The sequence below is a fragment of the Elephas maximus genome, chromosome 13 (assembly GCF_024166365.1).
Source record: "Elephas maximus indicus isolate mEleMax1 chromosome 13, mEleMax1 primary haplotype, whole genome shotgun sequence".
Classification (NCBI taxonomy): domain Eukaryota; kingdom Metazoa; phylum Chordata; class Mammalia; order Proboscidea; family Elephantidae; genus Elephas; species Elephas maximus.
In genome coordinates, this window is record NC_064831.1 from 54,433,060 (window position 1) to 54,455,767 (window position 22,708).

The 22,708-nt window shown below is 40.7% G+C and overlaps 1 protein-coding gene across 7 annotated transcripts in view; it reads right to left on the reverse strand.

Annotated features, from left to right (window-relative positions):
- CSNK1G1 (casein kinase 1 gamma 1) overlaps positions 1 to 22,708 on the reverse strand; it is a 159,547-nt gene that overhangs the window by 37,156 nt on the left and 99,683 nt on the right. For all 7 annotated transcript variants that reach the window (XM_049905179.1, XM_049905178.1, XM_049905175.1 and 4 more), the window contains 3 exons: positions 4,999 to 5,150; positions 3,450 to 3,684; positions 715 to 800 (listed from right to left, as the gene is read on the reverse strand). In XM_049905179.1, the coding sequence (XP_049761136.1) occupies positions 715 to 800; positions 3,450 to 3,684; positions 4,999 to 5,150 (473 nt within the window). The remainder of the gene's footprint in view (positions 1 to 714; positions 801 to 3,449; positions 3,685 to 4,998; positions 5,151 to 22,708) is intronic.

Sequence of the window (22,708 nt, forward strand, 5' to 3'; positions counted from 1 at the left end):
CAGAAACAAGCCTCACTTTTACACCTCCCTGATGGGACTTCAGGTAGAAGCTTACCATTTCCTAGTCTAACAGCCTGAGCACAGAGTAATTATAAGGCTTATAATTATATTAGTAGTTAATTCTGACATGAAGGCACTGTACTAACACCTACCTAATAAATCCTGCACGTTTCGCAAGGAATGGCTATTGTCTGAATAGGCATTTATTCAGTAATACACCTGAACAGCAATGTTAAGTCTGGATTTTCATTTTATTTCAGGTGGGCATTTAGCCTACGTAGGACGAACAAGTATTTTCCAGTTCCCTTTAAAGGCACCCCCAGCCCTGCTGGCCTTGCTGGTAAAATGTGTAGCAGCTGTTGTCAACAATTTGTTCCAGAAATTCCCTGACACACTGGGAACACTCCTTCTGCTCCATGATGTAGTGGGGGAGGAATCCTGACAGAGAGAGAAAAGCAGTGCTGCTGAGACTGGAAGGGAATGAGGGAAAAGGTTATTGAAAACCCAAAAACAAGGAAGAAAGGACTGAGGAGGGGAAGAACATAGATATGAACAAGACAGAGCTTCTAAAGCCCAAGTGGGCATTTACAGGGCTTGTAACAAGTCCTTCCTCCTCATCTTCCCCTGTGCACTTCTTCAGACATCTAGTCAGCAGCCCCTTCATTGACAACTGAGCCTGGAAACAAAGCCCTCACTGAGCACTTCCAAGGATACCTTGAGTCCTTGCCAGGGGAGGCTGCCGCGAAGGAAATACATGAACATATGGCCCAGGGCTTCCAAGTCATCCCGCCGGCTTTGCTCTAAGAGGGAAGACAGGTCACACGTTATGTTTGCCGTTATTAAAGCAGAAAGGGGTTCAAAACCAAGTAATCCCTTCAGAAGCCCTTCTGCTCTGGAAAGGCTCTGTTCACTAATTCTTTGTACATCTAAACCAGGAATAGTATTTTAAATCAAAACCAGAAACAGTATGTATTTCCTTTGCATAGATCTGTCACTGGCAAGTAAATGACAAGTGAAAAGTGTAAATCCTAAAACCAAGCCCCAGTCACTGAGTGGTGAGCACGCCCAATGCTGTGACCTATCTGAAAGTGAGATAACTTGAACGAGATGGGATTTCCAGAACACGGGCTACATTTACCCTTTGGTTTCTGCCAGGGGAAGTGAGCAGCAGATGAGGCTGATGAAGTTGTTAAAACAGCCCTTTCTGCCTAGGTCTGCAAAGGTGCAAGCTGCAGAATACCTAACACACATGCTGAGTGCTTTTTACTCCTCCTAAGAATTAACACTTACAATTCTGTTCCATATAGGCAAACAGCCATGCAGAATCCCTTAGCTTCCATTCTGTGTGCATCATGTCCATAACTATCTTAAACATTTAAAATATATTACTGAGGTGCCTTCTACAGGCACATAAAACAGAATTCCTGCATTCTGGGAACTTATCATCTAAAACAAGTTGCTGGATTTTTCTTTCTCTCTTTTTTTTTTTTCCTTTTTTAATTGGGAAGTTAAAGATGGCAAAGAACTGGAGAAGAGTTAATAAAATTGCAATTTCTTCTCAGAAAACATCCTATACATTCTTTGGTTGTCAGACTAAATATAAGCACAACATGCCTCGATTTCTAATTTGCCAATTATGGTTCATCTCAGACATATTATGTGTTTGTTTTTCAGAATCAACTTCAGGGCTGTCAAAAGACATTACAGAAGCAAGACTAGGGGCTAGCTTAGACTTGACTGTGCTCGCCTTGTGCAGAAAGTAAAGCCCAGGAGCCAGGCAGGGAGGAAACCACTTAGCCAATTCCGAATACAGAGGCACAACACGTTTAACTGCGGACTCCGATTATGCGGCATCGGCATGAAAAGAGTGAACAGTACTCTACAGGGCAGATGGAGAAAGAAAAGGCCATTTTCTAGCTAGCAGTCTGAAGGAGGTCTTTGGAAAGGTGGTCACTGATGGGAAGAGGGGGCAAACCTGACAGAGATATAAATGGCATAAAGCTGAGTTGGTGTACATCAATGGAAATAATCTTTAAAAGGACAAAATAAAACAGCATGACCATTGGAAGCTTTTGTCTACATGGCTTGCCTGAAGATTGCAATAAAATACCACATATAATTGGGGGGGGGGGAAGCCATTTGACAAAAAGTTTATGAACAGAACTGAAGGGTGAAGAACAGCAAGAACAAGCAGGGTGAGCTGAGGCCTACCACAAAGCCGGGCTGAAAGAAAAGCCACACCCTGCCGTTTCTCACACTGTACCGCCCCCCCACCCCCTCCTCATTTTTATATCCACTTCCTGTTACAAGAGGCCCCCTGGTAATAAAAAATTCTTTGGACCAATGAGTGCAGTTTAGAAGTTGAGCACTAGAGGGCGAAACTTTCCACATCATCGTATTGATCAAACCCACAGAAAAAAGCCTTCTCCTTTTTTTCACAGCAAAGCCAATTATAAAATGAGATTAAAACAAACAAACAAACAAAAACCCCACTGGAGTAGGTAATAAAGTAACTGTTCAAATTCTGAGAAACACAGCTGTGGAATATGGGATAACAGCAGGACAACAGTTCTTGAGTCAGGACATCTAGCTAGGTACTGTCCCATCTTTTCCATTAATTTAATCTATGTGAAACTAACCACGGCCAAAATAAAGTGGTCAATTTAGATAATCTGCAAAGTCATCTTCTAGCTCTAAAATATTCTAGGATAATTTAATACATTAGGGCCTTTCAAGAATAAAATAAAAGCGTGAAAGCCAGAGCCGTGCTTTATGTCCATGCTTCTTTGAACATGCCATATTTGTTCCGCTCAGTATCCCTACCTGCTTTCACTTTCTCAAGCAGGGTATTTTCACTTTAAAGCAGGAAAGGTTTCAACGCCAGGGAGACAACACTTTGAAGCCTTCCTTTCAACCAATCAGAAAGAGGTGCCTGGTTTATAAGCATCACACCCCTGATTTTAGGGCAAATGTATTTTACTAGGAAAGGGGCAAGGTTACCCAGTGTTCTCACCTAATTTCAACCCTTAAATACTCAGCTGAGCTGGACTGTCTTAATCAGAGTGGGAACGTGGTGACTCTGATCCCCAAAGCAGATAGCAGTCTGATGTCCTTTTCAGAACTGTCATACATGGGGTCATAGGTATATACAGACCAAACCCATTACTAAACTCAGTAAAACATCAGCTTAATATAAGAATCCAAGTACCCACTCTGCTGAGAAACGAAGCACTTGGAAACACAGTGTAAAGAATTAAAAATCCTTAAGTCCCAACAGGAGACTTCAGGAAAGTAACTAACTTACCATCTTATTTTCTCAAATATAAAAATCATGTACCTAGTGAAGCAGTAAGAATCACAAGTTGTAACGCACAACGGGGGTAAAAGTTACTGGAATAAAAAGCTGTTTTAATGATCTGCCCCTTTTACGAAGCAGAAAACGAACACACCTTTGCCAAGATGCGTGTTGATAGACATGTATCGTGCTGTTCCGGTTAAACTTTTGTGCTCCCTATAAGGTATATGTTTTTTGGTTTCGGGGTCAATGTATTCCTTGGCCAGTCCGAAGTCTATGATGTGTATGACGTGCTCTTTCTTATTGCCTTGCCGGCCAATCAGGAAGTTCTCTGGCTTGACATCTCGGTAAATGAGATTCTTTGAGTGTACATATTCCATTCGAGAAAGCTGAGAGAGAAGAAAAAGTGATAGTAACGCTCTAAAGAAGTGTATTGGAAAGATATATCACAACATTTTCTCTTATCAACCCAAGGTTTTAATTACTGAGATAAAAATTTTAAAAATCATCTTTTTCAGCTCCCAGAGGCAATTTACTGATTTGCAAGCTAAAAACAGTTTCTGATACAAATACACACGTAACAAATATCAAGCTGAGGAAAAGAAAGTGGGATGGTACGTTCAGCTAAAAAGATAGATAACACACAATTTTACCTCATTGTGTTACAATGTGCAAATGATAAATAGAATTGGTTGTTTTAATGCTACTTCAGAAGTTAAACATTTGAGAGGCAAGCCATAGTCCCAGGTAGGATATCAGAGTATGTTGACGACCTGTGAGACGGGGGCCTCTGTCACATATATCTCCAGCCCACACCTCCCTCTCCTGGCCGGACAGGACTCTCCCCCAGCTCTCCTTGCTGTAGAAATAAGGAAAGTGAGGCCCAGAGAAGCTAGCACTGGCCTGATGTCACACAGCCAGCCAGCAGCAGAGGCAGGGCTGCAACTTTTATGTCAAAGTAAATATAATCCAAAATAATAATCATAAAATTATTTCAAATATCATTAAATATTTCTATCTACAAAGTTTTTCTGCTTAGTATAAAAAGGGAAGATTGAACAGTTAAATTTTGGACTCAAAAGTCAGGGTCAATTTTCTAACATTTCCAAGTTTTTACTGGACGGTATGTGAGATCATTATTACTACAAACAAAAAGATGCATTTGTGTCATTCCCGACAAACTTCTCAAAGGAACTGCCTCAACTGCCCCTTAAATTGGTATCGGTATGCAGTGTGGTAGGCACTGTGTCAGTATCTGTGAGAACCGGGGGGCCAGAGAACAAAGGCAGACTCTCGGCCACACAACTTCTGAATCTGAGTGTTACATCCCAATCTTTTCTTGGATGCAACAGTGAGGGGAGAGGGAGAAAAATGACAGAACCTTAATTGAAGAAGTTACTTGCATTTGTACAACTTCACCAATGACACTCTTTGTCCCTAATCCAAATTATATGCCTCCACTTCAGTTATGGGCAGGGTATTGCTCCAAGTGGCAAATGCTTAAAATAGAGCAAACTGCAGAGGCAGTGTGACTTCTCTGGTTTAACGCCTTTTGCCCCAGCCGGCTTCCTAGAATGCCATCAAGCCTGGGAACAGGCCTTCACTAGGTGTCACCACAGATGGTGAATCATCAAACAGCCCAAAAGACCATGGCTGGGGAACCTGCCTCTTCTCCTGCAGAGCCAGCAGCAGCACCAACTTACCAACTGGATGGCTATCATTAACACCGTCTTTAAAGTAAACGTTCGGTCACAGAGGTCAAACAAGTCCTCCAAGCTAGGGCCAAGAAGTTCCAGCACCATGGCATTGTATTTCCCACATGGTCCAAAGTAATACACCTGTGGGAGGCCTTCACCTGAATGCAGAGGGAAGGTGGGGTGCAGAGGGGAAGACACAAAAACCAAAATATGAGACAATGTATTAGCACTGAGCAGATACAAAAAAAGTGGAATTTGTGAGATTTCCATTTCCTTTCATAGCCCCTACTAGAGAACTTAAACTGAGCAGAACTGCTTCAACGGGAATTAATAACGGTGGGAAATGCTAAGTTACTGCACAATATGTTCAAATAAGCCGTTATTTAATACCAGAGTGCCAAAGGCATTTCCACTGCTATGTAAGACAGAAAACGGTCCCTGATCTATTATTGGATCAGAGCGTAAACTATTCTTCCCAAAGGATCCCTGAACTGCAGTGTCATAAAAGGTTCAAAGGATGGTTCGCTGAGCTGAAAGGCCAGGCGGACAGATCTTGTTGCAGTAGCTGGTTTCATTAGCCTCCCTACGCTTACTGCCAAAGCCACATGGAGCAGTCTACAACTGTTGCCCCACAGAGAACTCAGACTGAACTGAGGTCACAGACAGTGCAGCCTGGCCCCAGGCCAGCACAACTGGCCCTCTTCTCGCAAGGAGTCTGCAGTTTCCTGCTTTCTATCAGCTGAAAAATAGTCGACAGACACTCAGGGTTTGGTTGCTGACAAGCAATTCTGACAGGAAAAAGAAAAAACATACACGTCTAGGTTTTCCCCAGATTTGAAATTCATAGCTACAAATAAGCCAAAATCTAGACTTTCTCACCTAAGTGGCAACTTGTGAATGAATTTTTTCTTTAAAGTGCACTGTAAATATGAGTCACTCAGTAACTATGTGTTAAATGCTGCCATGTGAACAGTGGATACAAAAGAGACTACAGAACATGCTTTTGTTATTTGGTCTCATACAGAAACACTTCCATCATACACATTTATGTGTAACACGGTCTATCACCGTAAATGCTGTGGAATACTGCTTTCTTCTGCCTCCAGGCATTTTAGACAACAAAATTCTCTCCATTTTCTCATTCCCTTTTTATTTGGATAGCTGGGATATTTAAATTTTAACACAATGCACCCATCTTTCTCTCCAAGGCAGGTCTTGTATATCTGGACTTAGTATGACTCATTGCTCTAATATGTGTATATTTCATTATTTTGCATACTGCATTAGTCTATCTCGTTCCATCCTAAACACTAAATACCTTGAGTGCTTTTTTCAAAAAACATATTCATTCCTAGTTCCTATCATCTACTATAGCACACTCTGATTCTGTCAGCTCAGTAAATATCCTCTGAACTGTGCCTGCAGTTGTTTTAATTCTCCCAATCTCTACAAGGAAGCGGGATTTAATTTGAAGTGTCTTTTTGCCCCTGTTGTTTTGAGGAGCCCATTCCTCATCTTGTTCAAAATATATAAAACCTAACAGCTGTTCCCCGTGAGTCCTGCTGAGAATTCTAAAGGAGAACATTCTTCCCTGGAGATTTATTGCTTTATTAATCAGATACATGGTAAATGCAGTTTGGAGATCTATTTAATTTATGCACTACGTAATTAGTTTCTGATGTTGCTAAAATCTGATTTTCCTAATATAAATGTAGTATATTCTTCAAAGCAGGTAACGGCAGAGACTGTTGGATGTCTGCCCAATACCCATTCTCCCTTTTTTTCTTAATAACAGAACCCCTAATGATTGCGAATAACAACATGCCCAGTTATAACCATCCAGCCTTCCCTGACAGTGAGAATGACCAATGAGATGGCAGCAGAAATCGCTGGACGGGGTACTTCTGGAAAAGCTCCTTCATGGGACCTGGACTGAGCAGAAAGCAAGAAGAACTCGAGTCTCTAGTGGCTGTGAACCAATCATACCAGTGTTGGACTTCACTTCCTCTGGACTTCTTTACCCAAGAGAAAAATCAATCTCTATCCTGAGTAAGCTACTGTTATTTGGATTTGCCCCCCTCCCCAGTCAAACCTAACTCTAATTAATAAGCACATTATTCCTTTAGTTGGTTAACTTGCAAATCTGGGCATGATATCCTCCTTCTGAAGTACAAGCTAAAAGTCAGCTTAGAAATATAATATTGGCAACATTTCCCAGATTTGCTGCCAATACTTAAAGATCAGTTTAAATAAGACAAATGATCTTCCTGTTCTTGACAATCTTTAGTACCAATCTAGCCATCTCCTGCCAGAAGTGTCCATGTTTACAAGGAAGTCACAAACACATTTTGAGTGATATCTATAATGTCTAACTACAATGTCACTCATAACTCCTGCCTAGGAATTTCAAAGAAGTGAAAAGCCACTGTCTGTTGCAGTACTGCTCCTTATAAGTACCCCAAGCCCTCACAGTGCCGTGGTAGGCTATGGGATGCTCAAAACAACTTCTAGACCACTGTGTGGCTTTGAAGTATATCTGGGACAGGGGCTAGGTCCGAGACGCTAGTGTAGAAACAGCTCAAATCAGTGTCTTGGATCTAGTATTTGGTTCTATTGCCGACTCTGGCAAATTCCTTTACCTCTCTGGGTTAGCTTTTTCATCTGTAAAAAGGAAATGTTTACGCTGGTTCTTTTTAAGTTCAATATTCTCACTATGGCTAGGATTTTGCTTTAGCTATCTTTTAGGGTTCATCTTTGTAAAGCCACAGAACCAGTATGAATGCACCTCCGTGTAATATGGGTTACGTGCATTACCAGTTCAAACGTAAGCTGCTAGTGGTACTCAACTGGAAATGGGTCTATTAGAAAACATCTCTAAAACTTTTTAAAAGCAGATGCAGTGACTTCACCTCAGACCTAATAAATGAGAATTTCTAGGAGTGAACACAAGCATAGCTCCATAGGAGATTCTGATATGCAACCTCAGCTGGGAAACAATGGGTCTAAAGGGTAGAAATAAAGTGCATTCCTTTGTTTTATTACATATATTATGAGGACTCAGAAAACAGTGACAGATCTGTCTTTTCAGAAGTTCTTTCAGATCAGAACAATTGGTCTCAATCTCTTTTGAAGGGAATCATTTTAAGGCTAGTTAAAAGCCTAGTATGTTTAAAGCTTCTAACTTATCACAAAAAAAATGTGCTGCTGAGTATAAAAGTCTCTACAGGAGATGTAGCTATCATTTATTAGAACTATCGGTACAGAACGATGCCCACGCAAGTTCCGTTCCGTGCCTGGTTTTTCCAAGGCTGCCCATAAGGTGGCCAGTGCTTGTGGTGAAAGGCACAGACATTGGCCACTAAGAGGGTTTGTCTCTTTGATCAGAGATTACTGTACAGTAATGATTTATCACCTGGGCTGCATTTAAGTGAGAAATGTTATATGTTTCACTCTTCTTTTACCCAACCATTGCTAATCCATTGTGTAAGAAATTATCAATGTTATACTGTGGAATCCTTTAATGAGACTAGGGATAAGGGCAGTGGTTCAAATGTAACCTAAGCTAGACATGTGGTAACCAAGGTAGTTCCTGTAAGTAATTATCAGGTAATGGGAATGGGGTGGGAGAGTCAGGTAAAGCAGAAATGCACTAGATTCTTTGATCCACGGTGTACCAGAAAGTAGGCAGTTTCATAATCTCTCATCTACTCTAGAAATAAAGCACTGAGGAGGTCTCCCTCTGAACCTGGTCAACTGCAAAAAAGCCTGGGAATTAAGGGGGCACTGAAGTTTCTTCTGAAGGATTTCCAATATAGTCATTACATTTCCTTCAGCCACGGGTGAAATCTCTTGTATCCTAAACCTGAAAGTTGTATGTACACTGCAGATGTTATCTTGTATATTTTCCCTGGCTATTATGAAACGGCTTTTCTATTCATCCTTAAGGATGCACGGCTCACACATGGAGCATGCTGCACACAACAGCCAGTGAGGTGTACAACACTACAGCTAATTTTCAGTGTGTCATAAATTTGACTTGGGTTAAACACACCAAATGAAAGATAATGGCTTCTTTATCATCCAAGCTGTTACCTGAAGATTCCATAATGCATTATGAATAGCAACTACTCCAAGTAGAGATATTTTTAAACGCATATCAGGCTGAGAACTGAAATAGAACCACCTAGAAGCTTTTAGTAATTTGATCATATTATTGCCTAATAATTAGCCTACTTTCATTCTTTAAAAAAAAAAAACTAAATTATCTAACTGTGAAGCAAATGCAAACAAAACCTATATCTATATTAATATCTGGATGTGAAAAATAATATCCATATTAATATTTCAATGCAAAAAAGTATATGTTGGTGATGACTGTCTTCTAAAGTCAGTCCTGAAGAAAATCTTTATGGACATAAGGACACCGGTAATCCTCTTTTGTTGTTTTTATACAGTTTTCTTGTCGCTTTTTTTTCTTTTTTTTAAAGAAAAGATGATGTTTTTTTCTCCCAAGTCAAGCTCTTTCTGGTTTTGGTCCATCAATGGTAGTGGCTTCTAGCACAACTACTGAAATGTCCTGACGTGTTTGTGAGAGATTGGGAGATTACCAATAAATGGGGAATTAGCAGCAGGGGTAATAACATTAAACAAATTCACTCCAAGAAAGCAGATGGAATACACAGATAAATGAAATGATATTCCAAAGGAAGAGATGAAAGGAAAAAATTTAAGCACAGTCTTTAAAATTCTGAGAATAACTATATAAAAACAATGCATCATTTTAAAGATACCAGAAAATAAAAGGCATTGTTGTTTTTTAAAGAACAAACTGAATACCTCTCATTTCTCAGACTGAAAAATGTCCCTTTGCAATTTAAACCAGTTCAACTTATGAATCAACTCAAAGAAGACTGGTTTAATAACAAAAACAGCTAGACACAGAATTAAAGAATCAGGATTACCTGGTCTGCCCTACTATGAAAAGTGTTTTACAATCATCTCGTTCACGGGCCTCTTGGGAGCTGGACTATCACTAGACACACGCTGCTAACATGAGCTCAAATCTGTATGGTGGGGGAAGAGAAGGTGAGGACAGGCAGGAGCAGAGGAATAATCTCACATTTCTGAGCCAAAGAAATTGAGATTTTACAGCTTGTTTATTTCACATATGCAGTTACCAAAGGCTTCAGCCTCAAAGTAGTTTCAAAGATTCGTTTATCCAAAGGAGTCAGGAAAGAAAACCCAAGACAGGAGGATGGATTTCTTCTATAGCAGACAGCATCTAAGACACAAATCTTTTAAAATGTGTGTTGTATATTGAAGGGGGGCATTTCTTTTTCCAAAAAGACTACCTACGCTCAGCACTGGTATACTTACGGAATAAAAATCCAGTCTCTGAAAACTTTCCACTTTCCTTAGTACTGAATTTCCTATGATTAAGTTATAAATACAGAGTGTATCTATCACATTTCAAAAGGTGCCTCAAAAGCTGAGAGAGGCCCGATTCTTTTTTTTTATTTAAAAATTTTTTTTCTGATTCTTAATACACAAGTAAACAATAACTAAAATGTCACAAAAGTTCCAGCAGGCATTTAGAAGAAAAAATGAGGTTACCCAAAGGACAGTGAGGCTCTTCCTGATAATCCTGACCTTCTCCCACTACACTTTCTTTGTCCATGTGTCTGTCTTCCCTATTAACACCACGTGTACCTGTGCTCTAAGTTCGTGGACATTCAGAGTGGCAGCATGTATTGCTGGGTCACGTTACTTTGATAGGAACTTAACTGATTTCTTTAAAGGCTTACTAAAACGTGGTCTATATATGAACTTAATTGATGACTACAAGGTACTGATGATAATGTTGACATAGTATAAACTCAAGTCATAAAGGAAGAAGCAATATTTTCTCTTATAAAAACACAGGTAAGATTACATCAAGAGTACAGTAGTGCTGATTTTCCAATACAACTACCAAGGAGTCAATCTCCAAATGCCTAATAAATTAAGCACACCATTTAGGAATTCAGAAAGCAACATGGCATATGCTTAGATTAATATAAACATGAAAAGAAGATAAGTATATGTTTCATTAACTCTGAGTCCATTTAATAAATTGTTCCCAGAAGTCTCCTGACTGGGGAAAAAAAAGCATAAAACAAACCCAAAAATCCACTAGTTTAATCACAGTATGAAAGCAGAGTGTCCCGTTACTGAACTCTCTTAATATCCTAATTCCTTTCCTTAAGCATCAAAATAGCCCTGGGAAAGGGAAGTGTCAAGTGTCACCCTTATTTCTGAATGGGAGAGTAGAGGCTAAGTGGCTTGCCAAAGAACAGCGGTCAGTGGAACAGATGCTGCAGCCTGTACTCATTTTCTTAGTTGAGCTTTCAGCCAAATCTCTCTCCAGTCAGAACAGATGTGACCTGATAGAACATTCAAGATGACTTTATAATTCTGGTCACCGAGGAGGCATGAAGACTCGCAGGGAAGCAAGGTGAACTCATTTACCTTGCTGATTACCAGTTAGTTAGTCTGAGGAATAAATGCTGCAGTGTTCCTGCTTCTAGTTTCAAATTCAATTAAGTTCAAAGTGTTTGGTGGTCAGTTTGTCTATTCATCAAACATCACAAGTGAGAACATAGTGCTTTGGGAGCAGTAAAGAAGGGCACCTAACCTTGGCTGAGGAAACTGGGGAAGGCACCCAGAGCAGGGGTCACAGATTGAGTCCTGAAGGATGGTTAAGAGCTGATGTGGGTGGGGTGGGAGGAATACCATCCTGAAGGCTGAAGGAGTAGCAAATACGCAGCTAGCAAAAAGTACAGGGCCGAGCAGAGGATGAGGGCGCTCTGAAATTGGAAAAACGAAGACTATTTTGCTTTCACTTGGAGTTTCTTTTAACCACCAGCTAGTTAAGCAAATTTCTTTAAAAATTATGGCAGAGGTCATTAGTGAAGTTGTTAAAGGCAGAAATATCTCAGTAAATAAAAAGAAGGTCAAAAGAATAAAGCACAGAAAAAATAAGGATTTTATTACTCATACTACCCTAACAAAATAAATAAATAAATAAATAAACAAAACTGCTGCCATTGAGTCGATTTTGACTTACAGCAATCCTATAGGACAGAGCAGAACTGCTCCATATGGTTTCCAAGGAGTGGCTGGTAGATCTGAACTGCCAACCTGTTGGTTGTTGGCAACCGTGCTCTTAATCACTGCGCCACCAGGGCTCCCCATATTACCACAGCACATCTTCATAATATTGTCACAGGATATACATATGCGTCTCAAGAACTCATGATTACACTACAGCCACGGGACCAATGAACATCATGATAAATGGTGAAGAAACTGAGGTTGTCAACGATTTTATTTTGCTTGGATCAACAATCAACATCAACGGAGGCAGTAGTTGGGAAATCAAACGACTTGTTCCACTGGGCAAATCCAACGCAAAGACCTCTTTTAAGTTTTAAAAAGAAAAATGTCATTTTGATGACTAAAGTGTGTCTGATCCAAGCCATGGTCTCTTTAGTTGCCTCATATGCAAGCAAAAGCTGGATAATGAAAAAGAAAACAGAAGAACTGATACATTCCAATTGTGGTGTTGATGAAGAATACTGAATATACTGCCAGAACAAACAAATCAGTCTTAGAAGACATACAACCAGAATGCTCCTTAAAAGCATGGATGGAGAGACTTCAGTTCCCTTACTTTGGACACATCATCAGGAAAGACCAACCTCTAGAAAAGGACATCATGTTTGGTAGAGGAGTGGCAAAAACAAGGGAAGCCCTCAGTAAGATGGACCGACGGAATACCCACAACTACGGACTCAAACACACCAACGGCCATGAAGACGATACAGGACTGGGCAATGTTTCGTTCTGTTATACATAAAGTCACCATGAGTCAAAGCCAACTCGATAGCAGCCAACGATGACAACTACAGTGCTTTACCATGAACGTACTAGAAGCTCAGTAAGCCTTAAATTTTCTTTCTAGTGAGGCTCTAGTTTCCTGAAGGGTGGAGACCATTTCTTTTTAATAACTCTGTGGCTCTCAAATTAGTGCTATGGACACGGCTGATAGTACTTTTTTTACTAAGTTAGCTAGTTAGTTCTTGTGTTATGACTGAAAAAGTTATTACTAAGAGGTTGCCCATAAGTTGATAAGGGCTGATAAAGTAATACGAAGCATAAAGAGGAAAATGCAGGTAGAAGTTAACAGTGTGTTAGGCTGCTGGAAACATAAGAGTGCAGACGGGTATGGAGCTGACAAACTCTCCTTTTAAGTGGGTGGAATATAAATTAGCTGCCTAGGAGTTGAAGACAAAGGGTGACAACAATACTGGTTGCCAATGTTAAAAATCGATCTTCCTGTTGATTTTTGTCATAAGCATTCTTATAGAAAAGTTACATTCTTACAAACATGAAAATGTTTACCTAGCAACTAGATAAGTATACTGATGGCAAGTGTGAGAAATTATCTCTATGTAGTCTGCTACTAAGGAGCCTTGGTGGCGCGATGATTAAGTGCTCGGCTGCTAACCAAAAGCTTGGTGGTTTGAACCCACTCAGCGGCTCTGCAGGGAAAAAAGGCCTGGAGATCTGTTCCTGTAAACAGAAGGAAAGTCTGTGGGGCAGTTCTACTCCATCACATAGGGCTGCTATGAGTCGGAATCAACTCGACAACACACAACAACAAATCTGTTACTGAAACTTAAAGAAATTGTAGTCTCTCTAATCAATGACACTGATAGACACTGGAAAGGAAGTAGTTAAGTTTTAATAACAAGAGAATAGATACATGTTTCCACCTTCTCATAACCCACAGGAACTACTGACTTCAATGACTCATCTCTTTGTTCAGCAGTATTCCACAGCTCTGGGGATACTAACATCACCTCCCTTCTTAGTGTTTAACTACGACCAACTCCTGTTAGCAGAGGAACGTGTGAGGGTGTGGTTAGTCTAGTCCATAGTCTGGACTCAAATTTGCACTGCCTTTGATCTCCTTAACAAGTATAGTGACTACAACAAACACAGGCACAATTAGTTGTGAAAACGGCAGTTCTCCTTCTGGGAATACTCATTGCCCTCTGCCAGGACAGTCTAAGGCCAGTCATGAAGCCATTACCAGTGTCTGGAGAATGGCTGTGAGATGTGGAAAGAAGAGAAACACGCAGGTACACAAATAAGGGAGATGTGAGCAAAGACAGAAGGTAAAAGCATGACCTAGAATGAAGCGGGGAAAACGGCACCAGGACCTTTAGAGTCTGCAGCTATTTGTAAATAAGCTTCCACTGACAAGCTTCAGTGATGGGGCTTTTTCCAAACCTGAGCCTTGTTGTTGTTGTTAGGTGCCGTTGGGTCAGTTCTGACTCATAGCGACCCTATGCACAACAGAACGAAACACTGTCCGGTCCTGCGCCATCCTTACAATTGTTGTTATGCTTGAGCTCACTGTTGCAGCCACTGTGTCAAACCACCTTGTTGAGGGTCTTCCTCTTTTCCGCTGACCCTGTACTCTGCCAAGCATGATGTCCTTCTCCAGGGACTCATCCCTCCTGACAACATGTCCAAAGTATGTAAGACGCAGCCTTGCCATCCTTGCTTCCAAGGAGCATTCTGGCCACACTTCTTCCAAGACAGATTTGTTCGCTCTTTTGGCAGTCCATGGTATATTCAATATTTTTCGCCAATACCACAATTCAAAGGTGTCACCTCTTCTTCGGTCTTCCTTATTCATTGTCCAGCTTTCACATGCATATGATGTGACTGAAAATACCATGGCTTGGGTCAGGAGCACCTTAGTCTTCAAGGTGACATCTTTGCTCTTCAACACTTTGAAGAGGTCCTTTGCAGCAGATTTGCCCAATGCAATGCGTCTTTTGATTTCTTGACTGCTGCTTCCATGGCTGTTGATTGTGTAAAATGAAATCCTTGACAACTTCAATCTTTTCTCCGTTTATCATGATGCTGCTCATTGGTCCAGTTGTGAGGATTTTTGTTTTATGTTGAGGTGCAATCCATACTGAAGGCTGTGTCTTTGATCTTCATTAGTAAGTGCTTCAAGTCCTCTTCACTTTCAGCAAGCAAGGCTGTGTCATCTGCATAACGCAGGTTGTTAATGAGTCTTCCTCCAATCCTGATGCCCTGTTCTTCTTCATACAGTCCAGCTTCTCGTATTTGTTCACCATACAGATTAAATAGGTATGGTGAAAGAATACTACCCTGACGCACACCTTTCCTGACTTTAAACCAATCAGCATCCCTTTGTTCTGTCCGAACAACTGCCTCTGGATCTATGTAAAGGTTCCTCAAGAGCACAATTAAGTGTTCTGAAACTCCCATTCTTCGCAGTGTTATCCATAGTTTGTTATGATCCACACAGCCAAATGCCTTTGCATAGTCAATAAAACACAGGTAAACATCCTTCTGGGATGAGCCTGCGTAAGTACTATACCAACTTTCTGCAACTCATCACAACTCTGTAGCCCAGTCCACTTACATGTGAGTTACGTGGGTCTATTTTCAAAACCTCATGTTCTATTTTCATGAAGTTCCTTAAAAGACAAGAAAATCCAAGTAACAAATTCTGCCTTCACACTGAGCAAATACCTTTGCAGTTCTGCGCTTTGCAAAACAATACACTGAAAAGGTGTCAGCACTCTGTGTTCCTGTGAGATGTATGCAGTCCAAACGATTTCTATAATAAGCCCATAACACTCAATTTGCAACAAAAGAAATTACTGGCCCACAAGTCTTCACCAGCAAAGTGTTTTAAAATAGAAGTGGTTTTGTTTTGTAGGAGGGAGAAGGACAATTTCTCTAACATTTTATGTATGTAATTAAACGCAATTGCTCTATACGCCTTGTGTGACTTAGAGATATTTGAGTTTTACAGGGTACAGAAGGGCCACGTGGTGGTTGGCTTTAGCAGATGAGCAGGTCTCTTACAACATTACCTGTGAGCTTTTTTTTTTTTTTTGCTTATATTTCAATATAGAGTACATTGTTAGCAATAATATGAGAAATGTCCCAAGACATGGGGCAGCTACTTGTGGAAAATGCATGCAAAGGAAAACACAACCATAAAATTTATCCTGTGCACTGAGTGTTGGGCTTCAGAAACACCAGTTCCTTGTTTGGTTAACTAGTGTAGCTAGTTAATAAAGGCTAAGGTCACGATGTTTCCTCCTTGGAAGAACACAGAAATTCACAGCACCAACACCACTAAATTAGCTCCATTAAAGATGAGCAATTATTGGTACTGGCTATGTGAATTACACCCTTCCAAGACCAGTATATAAAATAATCCTGTTATTTTTCTTCACGAAATTAAGCATTAGCCACAGATTGAACTTAAACCGTAAGATCAATGGAAATAATTTACAAACATTTCCTGGACAATGTAAGCAGATTTGGAAACGCAGAGGCACACTTTCAAAGGAAAAGAAGACCACACTGCACGTTTCTTTGTCTGAAATTTGTTCCATATACTCTATGACAGGGATGCTTTTCACAGACCGATCCCAGGTTCTTGCTCCTGACTCACCAACTCAGACACACGTTTATGTTTAGGTTCTGCTCCCTAAGAGGAACAACAGTGACAGTGGTGCTGCTCCTTCTGCAAAGTATATTCAAAGGCTAAGAGAGTTTCAAATACTCCCACACCCATTTTTTTAGGAACAACCCAGTAAACAGGACTATAACTTTTTTTTTTTAAATATGAGATGTCTGCTGTCGCCCTAATATTTACTTATTTCACATTGGCCACTCACACTGAAAGCACCAGGTCCTTAGAGGGTGAAAGTTTGGCAAGTGTGGCTTTAAGCCTCAACTTATCATTTCAGATTCCCTCAACATATGTGAAGGCTGCTTCTATTACTAGAGGCCATAAACAGAATGTTTCCTAAGATTCTGTTTTTCCAGCAAGAGTATGGGGACTACCACAAACACAGGTGCGATTAGTTGTGCGAAGGGCTGCCCTCATTCTGGGTATGCTCACTGTCCTCTGCAGGACACCACACAGCTCTTCTTAGGCTCTCCTCTCCACTTTGAGAATCTCAAGATGTTTGAACTGTCTTAAGGCAAAATGTCTTGCTTTTTAGCAGTGTTACTTGCAGAGAAAGAAAAGTTCCGTCTGTAAGCTCACCATTCTCTTGTCATCCTGTCAACTGCTTCCTCTCAGTTCTCAAAGCCCCCATGATTCTGTACCTCCACACAAGCTTTCTGATCCACGACTGGAAAGCTGATCCAAGTCGAGTCAGCCAGTCTCTTTCCTAGGAACTCGCAAATGGGACACAGGGCAAGGGCTGCCTGGGAGGCCTTTTTCCACCAAAGTAGAGAGAAGCAGAGAAGGCTAATGATGTGGAGAAAAGAATGAAGCAGGCAAACAGAGAGGCAGAGGCAAGAGATTTTATAGTCCTAGGCAGAAGAGAGCCAGGAACAAACAGCAGTTGTCTTCATCCCTAGAGGCTTCCCAGTACATTGCTCCAACCCCTAGTGAGACCTGTATGCTTCCTTTCCTTGATTTCATGACATATTTTTGTGGTCTTCCAGTAACTCCCTTTTTGATCTAAGCTAGTTTATTGTGCAGTCAAAACAGTGTTGACTAAGACACACACGTAACTAACTGTTCATCCTCTTCTTTCTAACCATTATTTCCTAGGCACTCATTACTTGCCAGACACCATGCTAGATGCTTTAGGGAGAGAAGAAAAAAGATAAGACGCAGGCTCTGCCACTGGGGAGCTTATAGTAGAGAGAAAAGAGAAGTAAACCAGCTAGCATGATACTAGAAATATCTTAAGCCAAGCCTTTCACTCCATTACTCCTCTCAGTCTGTCGTACCCTGGTGGCTTGAGTGTTGCTTTGATGCTGGAAGCTATGGTACCTGTATTTCAAATACTAACAGGGCACCCACGGCGGGCAGATTTCAGCGGAACTTCCAGACTAAGACAGACTAGGAAAAAGGACCTGGTATCCTACTGCTAAAAAACCTGGCCAGTGAAAATTTTATGAATTGCGCAGAACACGGCTGATATACGGCTGGAAGTTAGCCCCTCAGGTTGGAAGGCACTCAAAATATGCCTGGGGAAGAGCTGCCTCCTCAAAGTAGAGTTGACCTTCATCATGCGGATGAAGAAAAGCTTTTGGGACTTTCATTTGCTGATGTGGCATCACTTAAAATGAGAAGAAACAGCTGCAAGCATCCATTAATAACTGGAACATGGAATGTGCAAAGTATTAATCTAGAAAAATTGGAAGTTGAGAGAAAGATGTGGCAGTCTGTTTCCGTAAAGATTTATAGCCTTGAAAACTCTATGGGGCAGTTCTCTGGCCTTTAGGGTGGCTATGAGTCAGAATTTACTCCACGGCAATAGGTACGGTATATGGGTTATGCTATCTGGCTTCACAAGAAATCCTACCTTCCACACTGGAGGCAGGAGGTGGCCCCCAAATATCTATCCTTTATTTTCGGGAGAGTAACATTCACTAATGTCGGTAGGCCACTGTGATAAACCTTACTTGTGATGTCTCAGTAGTTTAGCACTAATAACACTTCTTTGAGACTTCATAAATGAATACAGTTACGATAAGGATCAAACATTATTTAGCAAGCCAGTTGTCCTGATCCCTGTATAATGGACTTGACTCAATATTATAGAACACAAATAGGTACGGTAATTTGTGTTTCTTTTCTGGAGTTCTTTTCCCAGGTGTTACAAGATGCCTGTGGTCAAGAGTCCCAAACTGGCATAAAAGGTTATGGAGTTGTGGAAGGAGGAGTGTTCATCCTCTCCAAGGAGGCACAAGTGTGCATAACTGTATTTCAATCTGACCACATTCAGCTTCTCTAAAAGAAACACCTCCCTCAAGATGAGAGAGGTAGTGGGTTCATCATAGCTAGAATTCTGCTCTATTGAGTCAGAGAACAGACTGGGAAATATTAATTTACCATTACTTGAGAACCCATCAAAAATTCTTCAAAACTGCAACTATTAAGCCTTCAATGTGATTATAAAAAAAGCTATGAAAAATGTAACTAGGGTATTTCCATTTCTACAGCAAAGTCAGACCTTCAGCTTCAATGTGAAACAATACTGTCTTGTGTTTCTACAGTATTTTTCCCTTAAAGATTCAAGGCCGTTATTGGCATTACCTTGTTCAACTCCAACAGGTCTGCAAACAGAGGAAACAAAGTTTTCCTATTATATGAAAAGGAAACTGAGGCACAGCAGAGCCAAATGGTTAACCTTGAGTCACACAGAAAACACTGAGAAAACTTGGGCTAAACTTTTTTCCTCACTCTAATTTTTGGCTGTCTCCACTTATTCATTTATACTGATGACAAGTATCTAAATCTCCATAGTCCTCTAAATGTAATTTCAAGGCTGCCCATTATACCAATTAAGATCCATTTTGTCTGAATTTAGTGGTATGTGTCTACAGCTGCTAACCAAAGAGTTGGCAGTTCAAATCCGCCAGGCGCTCCTTGGAAACTCTATGGGGCAGTTCTGCTCTGGCCTATAGGGTAACTATGAGTTGGAATCGACTCGACGACATTGGGTTTTTTCTTATATATATATAAAATCTCTGGCAGAAAGACTTCTGGAAAACTCAGGCCTGGGGAGAAAGGATTCAGATTTCTTTCTTTTACGAAGTTCACTATTTTCATTCTTTCTCTTGTTATAGAATCTTTCTACTCAACTAGAGACCAAAAGGCTTAAAATTCTTTACTAAGGGACATCTAAACTGAGGCATGCTACTTGTTTGCGACTACCCTCTTATATAAGATTCACTTTTATTTTAAGTAAATTTCCCATCTTTCTAGTATCGCTTCTGACGTTCTTACTCTTGATTTTCCTGTGTGCTTCTTGTATTTGCCCAGCTCGTTCCCATGTGCTCTTGAGGAAGTCCACAAAGCCATGGTGGCGTAGCGGTTAAAAGCTTGGCTGCTAACCATGAGCCGCTCCTTGGAAACCCTATGGGGCACTTCTGCTCTGTCCTATAGGGTCGTTATGAGTCAGAACCACCTCAACAGCGCCTAACAACAAGGAAGTCCACAACATTCTAGGAGGATCTTGTCAACCTCACACAATTTCTCATGATTTCTTCAGATCTATGTTTTATTCCTGTTGAAGCAGAACCATGTTCCTGTTATTTTAACAGCTGCCTAGATTCAAAACTTTTCCTGGTACCAACCAGAACCTCTGGTCTTTTTTTTAATCTTAATAAATTTTGATTGATTTAATTTCTGAAAATAATCTCTATGGAGTTTTATAGTATACATTACTGTGTACATCACGTGTGGGTGTATGTATGTGCACAACTGCACAAAGTTGTATACATAAAAAGCCATAAATGCTGTATTTTTGAGTGATGTAAGTGTTTTTCCAGAGTCATTCTGTATCTGATTTTTTGGTAATTCTATGCTTGATTTTTGTCATGCACATTGACACTGAACCTAACTTCCAGGTAAGATATGGCTCTACTACATAATACAGCCCGCCATAGTACTGCCCCCACTCTCAACTATTTGATATCAGTTAAGTTGATGAGTCTACAGAAGGCTCACATATGTAACAGAAAAATAAAAATCATTAAGTATTTATTCAGAGCCTAATATGAGCCAAGCACCAGAGCAGACATTGGACACTGCTGAACAAATCAGAGCTGGTCTCTGCCCTCAGGGACAAAGAGATTGGGAAAGAGAGGGAATGTTAGAGACAGCAAACCAGTAAACAACTATTTAAGTACATGTTTCTGATAAGTACTATGGAAGAAATTTACAGGATGAAATGATGTTTCTGGTTAGCCTCCTGTCTTTTTTGATGGCATAAAAAACCATTCTCTCCTAAAAACCAAAAAACCTGTTGCTGTTGAGTCGATTCCAACTCATAGCGACCCTACAGGACAGAGCAGAACTGATCCATAGGGTTTCTAATGAGGACCTGATGGATTTGAACTGCCAACCTTTTGGTTAGGAGCTGTAGCTCTTAACCACCATGCCACCAGGGTTTCCCATTCTTTCCTACCAACTTGAAAATTATAAAGCTTCATCAGCTGTTTTAACGCTTTATCCACAGCACAAAGGTTTCTGAAAATGGCTTGCATATGGTAGCTCTGAGCTTCTCAGTTGTATACATGGCTCATGCAGTCAATATAAATTATTAATTTTGTTTGGGAAAAGAAAAAATAGTTTCGAAACCTAGAAAGCCCCTGATCATGAAAGGTATGAAGATAACAAAGGCAGTCTTTTTAAGTCACAGAATTTGGAGGTACCACGTGAAACAAAATTCTACCATTTCACTGGGTGGGAAAGTTCTGGGCCTTTGTCCCCAAAAAATGTTTATACAACTATCTTCCATGACTGTTTTATAGTTAGGTGGAAGCCTGGCCATCTGCTGGTTACATGTGTGTGTATGCATAAAAGACACAGACCTGTACAAAAACATAGGACAAACACATTCCTAGCTCAAGTGTACCCGCTGTGTGACCCTAGGTAAGTTACTAAACTTCCCTAAGCTCAAAAAATGGGGGAAAATGAAATAACCATATAAAGCACCTACTGAAAACAAATTTACTTATTTTCTCTGCCCGATGAGATTTTGCCTGAGCTTGACTCTAGGTGTAAAGTTTCAATAAAGATCTTGCTGTCTTTCCTTTCCTTGAGGGTTAGCATCTCCTTTACAAGACAGGCAAATCAGAATAGTCATTAGCAGATTTAAATAGCTGCTGAAAAGCCAGGGCTCAGCAGCTGAGGCTTAGATTCAGCTATGATATGGTATTTATCCCAAGAGCCCTTGACAGATCTTCCCCAGGACTTCAAACCAGTTCATTCTGGCTGGAACCTCTGCTGAGAATTTCCATTTCTAACAACTTCCCAGGTGATGCTAACACTGCTGTTTAGGCATCAATTCTGAGAACCACTAATAGAGCAGTGGGTCTCAAATTTTATTACATATAAGAATCACCCAGAGGGCTTGTTAAAATGTACGTTCTGATTCAGTATACCTGGGGGTAGAAATGCAAATTCTGAGCAGTGAACTTGTTAAAAACGCAAATTCTCAGCAGGGGTTTGAACCGGAACCAGTTCAAAGCCCTGTTTCTAGCTACAGATTTTCATCCTCATACTGTCCTATATGGAATTGTTTAGGCAGTGGCTCTGGCATATCTCTGCCCAAAACCTGTTGCTCACCAAGGCCTATTCCCGTATGCTACAAGCCTAAGCGGGAGGTGTGCTGATAAAAGATTTGTGGGCTGGGGAATTTTTTTTTTCTTGTGCTTTAAGTGAAAGTTTACAAATCAAGTCAGTCTCTCACACAAAAATTTATATACACCTTGCTATGTACTCCTAGTTGCTCGCCCCCTAACGAGACAGCGCACTCCTTCTCTCCACCCTGTATTCCCATGTCCATTCAACCAGCTCCTGTCCCTCTCTGCCTTCTCATCTTGCCTCCAGACAGGAGCTGCCCACATAGTCTCACGGGCCTACTTGAGCCAAGAAGCTCACTCCTCACCAGTATTATTTTCTGTCTCACAGTCCAGTCCAATCCCTGTCTGAAGAGTGGGTTTCGGGAATGGTTTCAGTCTTGGGCTAACAGAAGGTCTGGGAACTATGACCTCCGGGTCCCTTGGGTCTCAGTCAGACCATTAAGTCTGGTCTTTTTCACGAGAAATTGAGGTTTGCATCCCACTGTTCTCCTGC